Source organism: Danio rerio, chromosome 9 (genome assembly GCF_052040795.2).
Source record: "Danio rerio strain M-AB ecotype USA chromosome 9, GRCz13ab, whole genome shotgun sequence".
In the NCBI taxonomy this organism is placed as follows: domain Eukaryota; kingdom Metazoa; phylum Chordata; class Actinopteri; order Cypriniformes; family Danionidae; genus Danio; species Danio rerio.
In genome coordinates this window covers 9,644,766-9,658,537 of record NC_141029.1, presented here as the reverse complement: position 1 = coordinate 9,658,537, position 13,772 = coordinate 9,644,766, and the positions used below count along the sequence as shown (strand labels likewise).

The 13,772-nt window shown below is 35.9% G+C and overlaps 1 protein-coding gene across 10 annotated transcripts in view; it reads left to right on the top strand.

Moving 5' to 3' along the window:
• The window catches only part of si:ch211-214p13.3, a 25,489-nt gene extending 11,717 nt beyond the window's left edge, over positions 1 to 13,772 (top strand). For 2 of the 10 annotated variants that reach the window (XM_087267509.1, XM_087267513.1), the window contains 2 exons: positions 4,496 to 4,644; positions 13,075 to 13,772. In XM_087267509.1, coding sequence (XP_087123635.1) covers positions 4,496 to 4,644; positions 13,075 to 13,109 — 184 coding nt within the window. In that variant the 3' untranslated portion in view covers positions 13,110 to 13,772. Of the gene's footprint in view, positions 1 to 4,492; positions 4,645 to 5,147; positions 7,941 to 13,074 lie in introns of those variants that run through there. The other 8 variants (XM_087267512.1, XM_087267508.1, XM_087267516.1 and 5 more) reach the window with 6 other exon arrangements.

Sequence of the window (13,772 nt, the reverse complement as noted above, 5' to 3'; positions counted from 1 at the left end):
GGGACTAATTTAGCTTCTAATTTGTACTTTTGAAATACATATATATGTATATATTCATTCATTTTCTTGTCGGCTTAGTCCCTTTATTAATCCGGGGTCGCCACAGCGGAATGAACCGCCAACTTATCCAGCAAGTTTTTACGCAGCGGATGCCCTTCCAGCCGCAACCCATCTCTGGGAAACATCCACATTCACACACACACACACACACACACACACACTATGGACAATTTAGCCTACCCAATTCACCTGTACCACATGTCTTTGGACTGTGGGGAAAACCGAAGCACCCGGAGGAAACCCACGCGAAAGCCGGGAGAACATGCAAACTCAACACAGAAACGCCAACTGAGCCAAGGTTCGAATCAGTGACCTTCTTGCTGTGAGGTGACAGCACTACCTACTGCGCCACTGCTTCGCCCATATATATATAGGGCTTGACATTAACTTTTTTGATCACCAGCCACTGTGGCTAGTAGTTTTCCAATATTTCTAACCACTTGCCATTTTCACTAGCCACACTTTTGTTGTTGGGAAAACACATTTTATAATCATAAAATTTGACTTTGACATGCTAAAATTCCTTGATTTAGACTTTGCGTTATGTCCACATGAGTCCTCATTCATTTAACTTTTTTGTGTGTATAAACTTGCTTAATGTGCATGAGCAAATGGGTTGTGATTTAATGGTGTCGCATGACTTTTCAGGGCTTAAAATTAAGGATTTACCAAATTTAACAATCTCTCACCACAAAAAAATAAAATAAAAATAAAATTATTTCTTAGGAACAAATTTTAAATGTCAAATCAAGCAAAGTATAGCTGTATACATGCATTTTTTTATTCAATAAAACCTTCTTTTAAAAAAAATTATGTTTAAAAAAAAATGATTGCCATGTAACTACAATATGCACAGTAGTTTGTCCTGGCTAAAGGTTCCAGATCACCAGTGAACTACAAATAATGGGGAGTTAATCTCCTTTTAAATCAATGTTATTTTAAAAGCAATAATTAACCTATATCAACCAAAATAACTGTAAGCAAAAGAAAGCAGGTGAAAAACATACTGTGTGATAATGGAAGAATGATCACACACACACATTTAATGTTAGGCCCATAATCTATTCAAAGATTGGTTAAAGCAAAAGCGGGAACTGCTGCTGCTTACAAAAATACCTTTTTTAAAAACGTCTGGAGCTCTTGAAAGCTGCAGGACTGTGGGTGCACGAGCATCACTTTTTGTGCATCACCTGTGCGCGGGAGTGATGTCCTCTCATTCGGTATTCACGCGAACGCTATTTCATCGTGCTGCTTCTCGATTCTAAAATCACATTTGCATGCATATTGGGCCATCTCTATTGTCGAACCCTGCTATTAAGAAAAGTACAGCATAAAAAAGATTTTCAACCAGCCAAAGTGGCTAGTAGGAGTGTCTATCCAACCGGCCACATCTGAAATCTACCTGCAGGATGATAATGTAAAGTCCTGTGTATGTATATATATATATATATATATATATATATATATATATATATATATATATATATATATATATGTATGATTAACCAAACCAAATTGTGAAAGATTTACTCAGGTACAAATAAAGATTCTGAGAATTATATATATATATATATATATATATATAAATTATGTAATTTGTAAAGTTTTATGTTTTCTGTTGAATTCATATTTTTTCAAAGTAAAAAAAACAAAAAAAGAAAGAAACTCAGCAACAGTCTTTATGCAACAGCCTTACATTTAAAAGGGTAACATAAGCAAATCATAAGCAAAATCATCCCTAGCCTATTGACCTTATTCTAAAATGCGGAAGTGCGCCTGTTTTCGCGATTGTCTTAGAACTTCCGTTTCAGTCGCCTATGGGAGAAATGACAAGTAATAATAAACGGCAAAAAATGGTCAAACTACTTGCTCTACAAACAAATGTTTGCATGACTACACAGACCAAGTAGAATAATATAACAAGGAAATATCAGTTTGCAACATCAAACAGCGAAACAAGCCGTTTTTAATGTCTAAAAAGTGAATGTAAGTGAATGAGACCGGAAGTCTCGTGCCAAAAAGATTCAAATGGCGGCGCCCGCTCGTCGGCGAAGAATAAGGTCAATAAGGTGTTTTAGGGAATAGCCTGTCTTTAACTGACCCGTTATATGTTTTTCCATGCCTTATTTATTTACTTTGGTGCATGTACCCGTGTGCTATTGGAAAAGTAGACTAATGGCGGCATGCCATCTTTACCAGACTTGGGCAAACTCCGCCTCTCTTTCCACTCCGCCCCTAAGCCCCAGCTGGTCCTTATTAACCCAAGTTATTCGACCGCTGGCCCCGAGGATGCCATGCTTTGGCCTGATCAGGCCCCTGGCCTGCTCGCTTTAGGCGTGATAGTGGAAAACGCGGCTATTGACTGCCAAAGTATTTGTTTTTTCCTACTATTGATGTCAGTGGTTACAGGTCCTCAGCTTCCTACAAAATATCTTATTTTGTGTTCAGTAGAAAAACTCATAGCGCCCTATCATACACCCGGTACAAAGCGCGACACACTTGTTGTCTGCTAGTTTCAGCTTGGTGCAAGAGTCGTTTTAATGTTTTGCACCACACTGTTATTTACCAAATGCATTTGCGCTTATATGTGCGCCCATAGATGTTCTGTTCTAAAAAAGTAGGCGTGTTATGTTGCATTGTTGGTGCATTGCTATTTTGAGGATCTATAATAGATTGTTCTATCGACCAGATCAAATCCGGTCTATAGTCCAGCGCAGAGCGCGTTAGTTGAGCGCCTTGCTTACACATTGCGTAATACACACAGGGTGTGCAGCAATACGCAAATATCTTTACAAATGAAAAAGAATTAAAGGATTCAAATATTACAAAAATTATTATTTTCTAGCCTACATGAATATAAAAACCTACTTTCATGCCTTCATCAACTCAGGGGGGCTTCAGTTTATTCATAACTATTTGCTTTTGTATGATGTAATTATTATTAGCAATGTTATTTATTATATGCATATTTATATTTGTTTTATTAAAAACAAGCTTAGATTTGTCCACCGGTCAAGTTTTAGACCATATGGGGCACAGCATGTGTATTTGTATATAACTCAGTTTTTTGACCACACTTCGTTATTATTGTTCATTTATTCATTTGCTAGAATTAAGAAATAGTTTTGAAACAAATCTTTAGGCTTAACAAACTAAATTAATTATGTGTAGGCTAATGGATGTCCCTATCCACAAGAGTGAAAGTGAAAGTAAAGAATGAGGAGGCTCATCTCTCATTCTCAAACTGCAGCTGCTCTGTTTAACTGTTTTATCATTAGTAAAGGGTTCAGTTTTTTCACTTTTAAAGTCTGTCATGTAAATAGCAAATGCACTATGGCATGTCGCAACTGACTCTTAAAGGGAATTGGAGATGAGACTCTGATTGGTTAATTCTCAAAACACACCTATAACTCCCTATTCACACGAGGCTTCAGCTTTACTGCTTGACAGAGGGCGTGTCTAAAGTTGGGGCTGACGCGATCGTCATAGCAGCGTCAGCCAATGAAATTAGTCAGCCATATTCCATTGTCTGAGCTGGTATATTTGCATACAGCGATCTGATTGGCAGAACGCTTCCGTCGGCGCTGGAAAGTTGAGCAAGTCTCAACTTTTGCAGCGAGCAATGCCTCTGAAGCGGCACTGATGAATCCACAATGCAGTTCGGCAATGCCTGACTTCACCCATTCAAAGTAAATTGGAAGCTTTGAAGCAGATGCCCCGTGTAAATGGGGTGTAACTCATTAAGAGAATAAGTTCAACACTGTTAGACCAGGAGCCACGGTGCAAAGCGGACTTTTCCGTCCGTAAAATAGGAAAAGTGGATTCTGACACGCTCTTAATGTCTTTGCGCCCTGCACTTGGACTTTGCGCATGGATCGTCCAAATAGAGACCATAAAGTTTCAGAACCACTAGAAGGAAAGTAAATAGTTAATCCCTTTAAGCTTAATAAACAACTCCACAACTCTTGTTTATCTTGTTTATGTTGTCTATTTAGGTTGACACAAAAAAAACCCTAGGCACAATTTGCTTCCTTTGAACAGTACAAAGAGTGACCTGTCCGACTGAAGCAGTCATTTACATCTATTTGCTTTCACGTACGCAAAGTACAAACCCACCTTTAAATGGCTTTTTTGACCTGAACTTGTGCATGCAAAACATTAAGTTTGCTGTTAGTTCAAACTACCTATTTACAAAGACCTGAAAATGACAATGACAATGGGAATTTTTTTAATTGTTTTATTAACTTTAATCCACTTAAATTTGTAAAAATCCATAAGTTAACTTAATTACTTCATGTTTTACCTTACAAATCTTGTGTGTGGAACATAACATTTGTTTTACAGTATAGATCAGTCAGTCAAGTTTTTGTAAATCTTTAGGTATTTCAGCATTAATGAACTGATTTTGTATTCTTTCTTCTTGTTTATGAAGTAGCAAGCACGTGACTATCCCAAATGATGCCATTGAAATCAAAGGAAATAAACTCTACTTCTTGAAACTGTCCTCTGACCTCAATGGAGTGTATTTCTGTAATGCTTCAAACATGTACGGCGCAGGAGTCGGCTCTCTCTTCTGGCATCAAGGTAAATTCCTCTTTCATGGTAAATACTCAATCTGATACTAAAGCTTGTTATCAGATGAGACTAATGTGCAATGCCTGATAGTATGGCAAGCCATTTTATATTTATTTAGTTTGATCTATAGAGTCATTACGTTAGTCATTACTAATTCAGTGGTTAGTTAACATATACATTTAAAACAATCTATGAGATATTAACTATTCAGTTTGACAAGTATATATTTGATTTATGAATAAAAGCTTATGATATTTATGTACCAGTAGTTGTTCAGTATTTGTACTGATCTTTAGATATACCTAAAGTTAAATACTACTTATTTATTATATAGCTATTAAATATATTATAATATAAAAATATAGTTAATATGTTACCGAAGTAGATTTTTTACTTTTTAAAATATGAAATCAACCTACATAACCAAATTATCTGTGTATAAATTACTCATAGATATCTTCATTCATTCATTCATTCATTCATTCATTCATTCTTTGTTTCTTATTCATCAGTGGAATGACCAGACAACTATTCCAGCATTTGTTTTACACAGTGGATGCCCTTCCAACCCAGTACTGGGAAACACCCATACACACTCTTGCATGCACAAATGCACACACTTATATTTAGTTCACCCAATTCACCTTTAGCGCATAGTCTTAGAACTGTGGAAGAAACTCTCATTCGGTATTCACGCGAACGCTATTTCATCGTGCTGCTTCTCAATTCTAAAATCACATTTGCATGCATATTGGGCCATCTCTATTGTCGAACCCTGCTTTTAAGAAAAGTACAGCATAAAAAAGATTTTCAACTAGACAAAGTGGCTAGTAGGAGTGTCTATCCAACCCGCCACATCTGAAATCTACCTGCAGGATGATAGTGTAAACTGTATATATATATATTTGTATGAGTAACCAAACCAAATTGTGAAAGATTTACTGAGGTACAAATAAAGATTCTGAGAATATATATATATACACCCGGAGGAAACCCACGCAAACAACTCGACTTCTTGCTGTGAGGCGAAAGTACTAACCACTGCCATCGTGTCACCCCTCATATATTTATGTACCATTAAAATAACCATACAGTTACGTAGAGTTATATAGGAGAGATGGCCTGAATAAACAGCCAAGGGATGACAAGATATGGATAAAAAAGAAGGCCACATCTGTTGGAACTGTTAAATTAAAAGGGCCCACAATGTAGGGTTCAAACAAACTTTGGTCATGGTTGACAAATGTGAACTAATGTAAAGTAACAGCTGCATAAGGGGGAGAGGATATCAGGGAGAGTGCTGCTGAGGGTCTCCTGAAAAGTCTCTTTTGTTGTCGACAGTAGAGAATGTTCTGGAGTCAAAACCATCCGACACCTGGTTGACTGATCATTGAAAGAAGAAAATACATTGCATAATTTAAGTACAAATAAAAAGCCAATATTTTAATAATAGTCTGGTAGTAAGTCACTAATAGTGAGAAATTTTAACAAAAAAGGGATTAAAAATAGTATTCAACTTAAGGGTGCAGTAGGTGATTGTCTTGAAAAACATTGGTTGTGCAGTTTAAAAGTCTCTTCACATTACAATGATTAAAGTAAATGATCTAAATGTATTTCTTTGTAATTATATATTTTGGATATGTTCATCCAATTATAAATTTTCCCGGCCGACAATTCCCATAATTCCGATAAGCTCCAAACAGTCTGTCAACAGAAGTAGATTTGTACATCTACGCACCTGTTTATGCAGCTCCGCTGTTTGCATAAGTGACGAATTGACAGCGGTAAAACAAACGCTGAATCAAAACTATTTAAAATCCCAAATGAATATTGTAGTTCCTTTGGCACCCTGGAGGATGGATGACACCATGGCCAAAGAGAGTAGAATCATCAAGAGGTGACATTTTGTTGCTGTTTGGGAAACTAGATGCCGCTAGTGTCACGCGGCGGTCATTTTGGAATGAAAATTCAAATAGAACAACAGCACGGATAGCTAACGTTAAACAAAATAAATTTAAATATTGAGTTAAATATTGAGTATAAATATTATATATTCATACACTCCCATAGACTGATGTCACACGGCCGCCATTTTTAAAAGCAAAATCGAGGCTGCGGTGGGAAGAAACCCAGAAGTATCATTGGGAGTTGCATTGGGAGGAACATTGTGTACCTGGCTGTATATCTTTTTAACAAAGATAAAGTGACCCGAAGGTCCGTTCTGAATGATTGGTGAAAATAAAAAGGCATATCAGAGCTCATTTTCAGCTAATTTAAGGGAAATGGCACTAGTTAAGGTTTTCTTTCCCAATCACACGTTTTAGATGCCATTTATCAAACTCAAGTTAATGAACTGATTCTTTCATTCTATTAGACTTGTCACGATACTGAATTAAAAGATAAACCATCAATTTCCCTCTAACATTTAAGGCACTGTTGGTGGCTTTCTTAAAACAGCTCTGATTTGCCATTGTGTTCACGTGCTCGACCGAAACGCTTGTGATTGGCCGAGAAGGTCATCAGTTTACCCTCCGCTGTTTACAGAGCACAAACACAGACGAGCGATCTGCTTGATGACTCGACCGATCTTCACGGCTACTTCGCGCTCCAGTCTCCGTTTATCTGTTTGCACTGGGTGAAGAGCGGTAAACTGAGTGTAAACACAGATACACAGAGACTGGAGCACAAAGCAGCCGTGAAGATCAGTCAAGTCATCCGTACTCAGCGGCTCTTCAATGTTAGTCGGTTTTAAAACTTCAGTACCGGGACAACACTATTACAGACGACACGAGGGTGTGCTGCAGAGGACTGCGGTGTTTTATTGCCAACCAGGTTACATAGGCTGAAGCAGGAAAGCATCCCCATGGCCTTGACACTTGAGCATATTACTCCTACAGAGATTGTGATGTTGTTTGATGCTAATTTGCTTTTAATTGTTTAAATTAAACTTACTAATTAAACTTAATAATCGTAAAGTGATGTTAACACCATTTCTGCATTTTAAAATCTCGGCAACAGCTGGAGGTTTGTAGTATGGATGTTACTGCAATGTTTACAGCGCTGGTTCTATACTTCCGGATTTCTTCCCACCGCAGCCTCACTTTCATTTCTTAAAATGTCTGCTGCACGAAATAAGCGTATTGAAAAAAACATTTTAAACAACATCTCAATGAAAAGAAAACAATTTCCCTAATGTTGACAAGACTACGTTTAATATATGTTTAACTTATGACATTAATGTAAGGTCAACAAAGTAACTTAAATTACAAATTTCTTTTAAGTTTGTTTTTTTTTTTTTTTTTTAAGTTTTACTAAAATTGAGGTGATGCAAAAATTACTATACCCCACATCAAACACTACTTTATCTAGTTTGTATGGCCTCCATGATTTTTAATGACCGCACCAAGACTTCTGTGGATTGAGCAAGTTGGCTTCATTTTGCAACGTCTTCCATTCTTCAAAAATGACACATCTTTTAGATTTGCTCAAAGAGATGCTCAACTCGATGTCTCTTCAGAATTCCCCATATGTGTTTAACCCTCTACTGCACGTATTATGATAGATCTATAAAAAAATATTTGACTGTTTTTATTTTCTAAAAATGGCCTGGAGTGCTGTAAAACAAATTGGAAATTTTTTTAAAGTATTTTAGGATATGTTATTATAAGGCAACAGTGGATCTAACTTAGAATTTTTACATTTAGAACTTTTCTTATAATTAATAATTTTATTGTTTGAACTGATTTAATTGGTGTTGCAGTATTATAAGCTTTAACACAGAACTTATAAATGACACCTTATACTTTAGCTGACCCATTGCAATATTGCACATTCCACTATTGCACAGTGTTGTCATTTGGCAACACACACATTTGATTGACTTACAAAAAACTAATTTGATAAAAAAAACTATTTGAGTTGTGAACATGTCATCATAACTTACTAGAGGTGATGTTTGAGAATTTTTTTTTTTTTTGTGGTCCTTATATAATTTGATTCTTTGTTTTTATTGATGTTTACATTTGCATTCAGCTATTACTCACAATAGATGCAAGTCTGTCAGAAATCACGTTATGAAAAAACACTGCATGTCATGTGACTTTACCAAAGCACATCATTGGCTGCACTAAGGTCTTTTCATTCCCACATAAAAATTTGAGAATTGGTCTTAAAAAACAGTGGCAGGGAAATGAACATAAATATCATGTTGCCATATGACGACACCATGCAGTAGAGGGATTAATTGGATTCAGATCAGTAGACATATTTACAATAATATAATATATTGACATAGATGTGTATGTGTGTGTATGATGAATTAATGTGTCAAAATTAACTCATTTTTGACAAAGTGGCTTTTTACATAAAAACTTTTTTATTCTTTTATTAACAGACAACACTGGAAAAAAATACTAAATACTATTATAACATAATACTGCAACAAAAAGTATACTGTCAGTCTGTTGTCAACAACCCATTTTGAAAGTCATGTTAATTTAATTTAAAATGTCAGTATTCATTTATATTTTGCCAGTGCGTAAACTATTAAAGTAATTTCACCTAATAGTTACAGTTTCAAGAAAATAAGTTAACATTAAACATTAAATATGTAACATTAAAATGTTTATTTCTGTAAAATAAATTATTAAAAGTGCTGATGATTGTGATTAGAAAGTGTTGTATTCTTTCAAATTGTATCTCAGCTTTAACAAAGAGCTTAGAATGACCAAGAGGCGACACTCTAGTGTAATTTGGGAAACAGCCACTAGAGGGCGGCAGGCATTTTGGAATGAAAACTCCAATAGAACAACAGCATATTATAAATCTGTAAAATAAACTATTAAAAGTGCTGATGATTATGATAACAAATGTTGTATTGTCGTCTTTTAGGTTGTATCTCGGCTTTAATGTGCTTTTTAAATAAATTAATAAAAAACAACGCAGCTGCTTGTCATCGCGACAGTAATGAGATCCAATTGACGGCCGATCACTTTCACTCCAAAATGGAATCCGGGGCTGTTGCTGGGCGCTGCTGTTGCAATAGAAGGTTCTATTGAGTGTCGCCTCTTGGTCATTCTAAGCTCTTTGGCTTTAATGAGCTTTTCATATGAATAAATAAAAAACAAAGCAGCTGCTTGCCATCACAACAGCAGTAAGATCCAATGGACGGCTGATCGCTTTTACTTCCAAGATGGCGGAATCATGGGGATGTTGCTGGGCACTGCTGTTGCAATGAAACGTTCTATTGAGTGTTGCCTCTTGGTTATTCTAAGCAAAGTCCCTTTAAGACAAGTCATTTCACTCAGTGTCGGTGTCCATCTTTGAAATGCCTCTCTGGCACTATGTTCAGGCTTTCAGTCTGAATGGGGAAACATCAAGTTCTTTAAAACTACTAGCCAAGCTTATGATTGAATTTCATTTTAGCAATCACCAGTAAAACTAAACAACAAACGTCTCTTTAGTTTCATTTCTAAACATTCGAATCACACAAAATCTGCAGAATCTCACATCTGATCTAAGCCCCTCCCTCTGAGTATTGTCAGTCCATAGCGACCCATGATTGGCTCTTATATTAGAAGGCAGGCTTTATTCCCCATATAGTGATTAACGATTGGCTGCTGTACTAGAAAGCGGGCTTTATTAGCCACACTTTTATTTATTCAAAACAATACGAGTGACTCGTCTTGTGTATTCTATAGTCTTTGTTCTAAGGTCTTTGCCATGGCCGAAGTGTTTCTTGACAGGTAATGTTATGTTTTAAAACTATTTTAGTCACGCAAAGCTTATGTAGATTTTGTTGTTTTACAAATGGGTTATATGCACGCAAGTCACTGAAATCTTACGGCGAATGATTGACGTGACTATTTCAATTTCATAAGTTATTTTTAATTAGTTTAACAACAAAACATCAGTAAACAGCGCTATTCCACCTAGCCTGCTTTACTGAGGTGAAGCTGGTTTTATATTCGCATTGGTTCATTGTTGAAAAAATGACAACCTGTGAAGCGTTCCCTTTATAGTTTTGTATACTACTTTGAATATTCCCTCTGAAATAGCATGCAAGCATGAGCAGCTAATAAAAGATTACTGGTACCTAATGGAACATATACTAGTATCTATAAAAAAATGTCAAATTAATATCCAAGTATTAGTAGCATGAAAATAGATACTGGTCCGTTTAATAGAATAAATCTAAAATGGCTTGCCATAGACATTTTATTCATTTTTTAAAGTGTGTGTGTTTTGATGAAATATGATATGGTAGACTTTTGACTTGTTTAGACTACTGCATTTATCAGGTTAGTGTGCTTTGTAGTGCTGACAGGTAAGACAAGGTGACTCCCAAACAAAATCAAAGGAGACAAAGCAAAGATAAAAGGCAGGGACAGGAACAAATAATCTCAGACATGTGCATTCAACAACTGACAAATGCAGGATAAGGCCAATTTCTATTTTTACCCCTATTTTTTCACCCCTTGCCCCTTAAAACAGTCAGCTCATATGTTATATGAGATGCAATGATGTTTTCAAGGCTAGTCATTAAAGATAGCTCAAGCGCATTTGACCGATTACTTACTGCCAGTGCCAACATTGTCTTGAGTTGTATTTGGACCAATGCAATCTCACGGCAATTTGTAACTTTTTGATTTAGTGGCTAATTCGTATGAATTCATACAATTTGATTTATATAATTAAGTTAGATTTGCTGATCACCCAATGATGGTTGGGGTAAGGCAGGGGTGTCCAAACTTTTTGGGCCGAGGGCCAGATGCAAAAAAAAAAAAAAAAAAACGTCCCATGCCAAATTTTACATACATCACACAGACACACACACACACACACACATATATATATATATATATATATATATATATATATATATATATATATATATATATATATATATATATATATATATATATATATATATATATATGTGTGTGTGTGTGTGTGTGTGTATTATGGAATTATTTTAATTATTTCAACTGTGTTTCTAGGAAGACTTACGTTTTTAAAATCTTGAATCTTCTCTGGGCAAATTACAGTTGCAACACTCATCAGACACTCCTATATAAATTCTCCTACAGTGAAGGGTTTCCTGTGCAAAACTAGCCAGCGTAGAATTTTCTTGCACTTTATTAGCATAAAACAAATTGCTGTTGTTGAGCTGATAGGGCAGCAGCTAATTGTTTTACTTTTTGATCTCTTTCGGCACCAGTGTAAAAGCTGAAGTATTTGATCTTTTAATATTATATTCCTTCATTACTGCAACTGATTCCTGGCAAATTAAACAGACGCATATTCCACTGACCTCTGTGAAGAAATATTCTTTGCCCCAACGTGACTAAAATTTCCAGCTCTCACTGTTGATTTTCCTTTTTCTTGGTTGTACCATGGCTCGCCAAAACGTGATTATCAATTATGTTTCCTTCAGTTTGTTCGGTTCGTTTTGCTTCATTACAGGAACTGCTGCCTAATTGAAGGCATGTCATAGCGACACCTGGTGGTTATTTATTGAATTACGTTCATTTTCAGATTCTATTAATATTTATAAAAAGCCTCGCGGGCTGCCACAATACTGATTTTTGTAGTAGTTTGGACACTCCTGGGGTAAGGGGTGGGGTTGGGTGCCACACCTCCTTTTTAAAAGCGTACATTTTCATACGACTGAACTCTTACAAATTTGTACGAATTAGCCACTAAACTAACAAAACGTAAAATGCTTACGTTTCCTCGTGAGATCAGGCTGATTTGGACTGTATTTGGCTTGAAAACATTCATTTATTTATTCTATTTTCCTTCGACTTTGTCCCTTATTTATCTGGGGTCACCACAGTGGAATGAATGACCATCTATCATCACCCTGTTTTATGCAGCGGATGCCTGAACTAAGGGGTAAATCTGCTCTTCTTTTTGGCTTTGTTGCTGTTCATCAATGACGTCAAGGTTTGTTTGAGCCCTGTCGACCATGGCTTGTTTTTACATGTATACATATTTACGCTGTAATCTCGGCTGTGTATTTTAAACATGGCGGCTCTTTTGTTTTCATTCTGGCTTGTCGCGTAAGCAAATGAAGTTTCTCTGTAAACCAATAGCGTTAAGCTGCGTGTCTAGCTTCCCTTTTTGGTACCCTTTCCCGTGTTTAGTGCCTTTTGAAAGGGTTCCAAAAATGTGTTTTTTTTTTGACAGTGGAAACGGCCATAAAAGCGTACTATACTGAACCGTACCGTACCACTTAGTGGAAATGGGCCAAACAAACTACAGTACAAGGTAACAAGAGGGCAGAGACAGTAACTGGGCAACTAACTAGATATAACCACTGGGATTGATGAGGGTGTGGTACAGAGAGCAGTGACTGAACAGAGGACACAACAGGGACCAATACATAACATAAGACAAACCTGAAAACCAGGAACATGACATCTATTTCTTTTCTAGGAAAAAAGACTGAAGACTACCATTCTGAGTTTTGAGTCATTTGATCAACTCAAGGCAAATTATGAAGGAGCCATGGGATACGTGTCAATATTTCCATCACTTCACTTGCAGCCTTTCTCATGCCAGTAACCGGGCTGGAGTGGGATTCATTTTCAGCATTGGAGTTTTTTGCACTAACAACTTCTTTTTTTAATTTTTGAGTTATTTGATTTGGTATGACCCAACTAATGTTTATGGAATGTTTCACGGAATGACCCAATAGACTGTAAAATCAGTTCAGAGTACTCAAAACAGTTGTAGTAACTGTTTACATGATAAAAATTAAAGCACAGTTCAGAAGTTTTAAGTTATCTTGAATCTTTTTCTAATAATTTCATTTAATACCACTTAGTGATACTAACTACACTTTACTTTAAACAAGTGTGTTCAATTCAATTCAAGTTTATTTGTATAGCGCTATTTACAATAATTATTGTTTCAAACAGCTTTACTAAAGGTGCACATTATTGCATTACAAATTCAGAAAAGTTAAGATTATTAGTTACCATAACTTCATTAGTTACTAATTATGTAGTAAGTACTAGCTTTTAACAGTTAAAGTTATTATATATAAACATAATTAACCTGCAGTTATATAGTATATAGGTAATGTTTATATGTGTACATGTTTAATAAAGTGTATTTCTGTATCAAGTGTA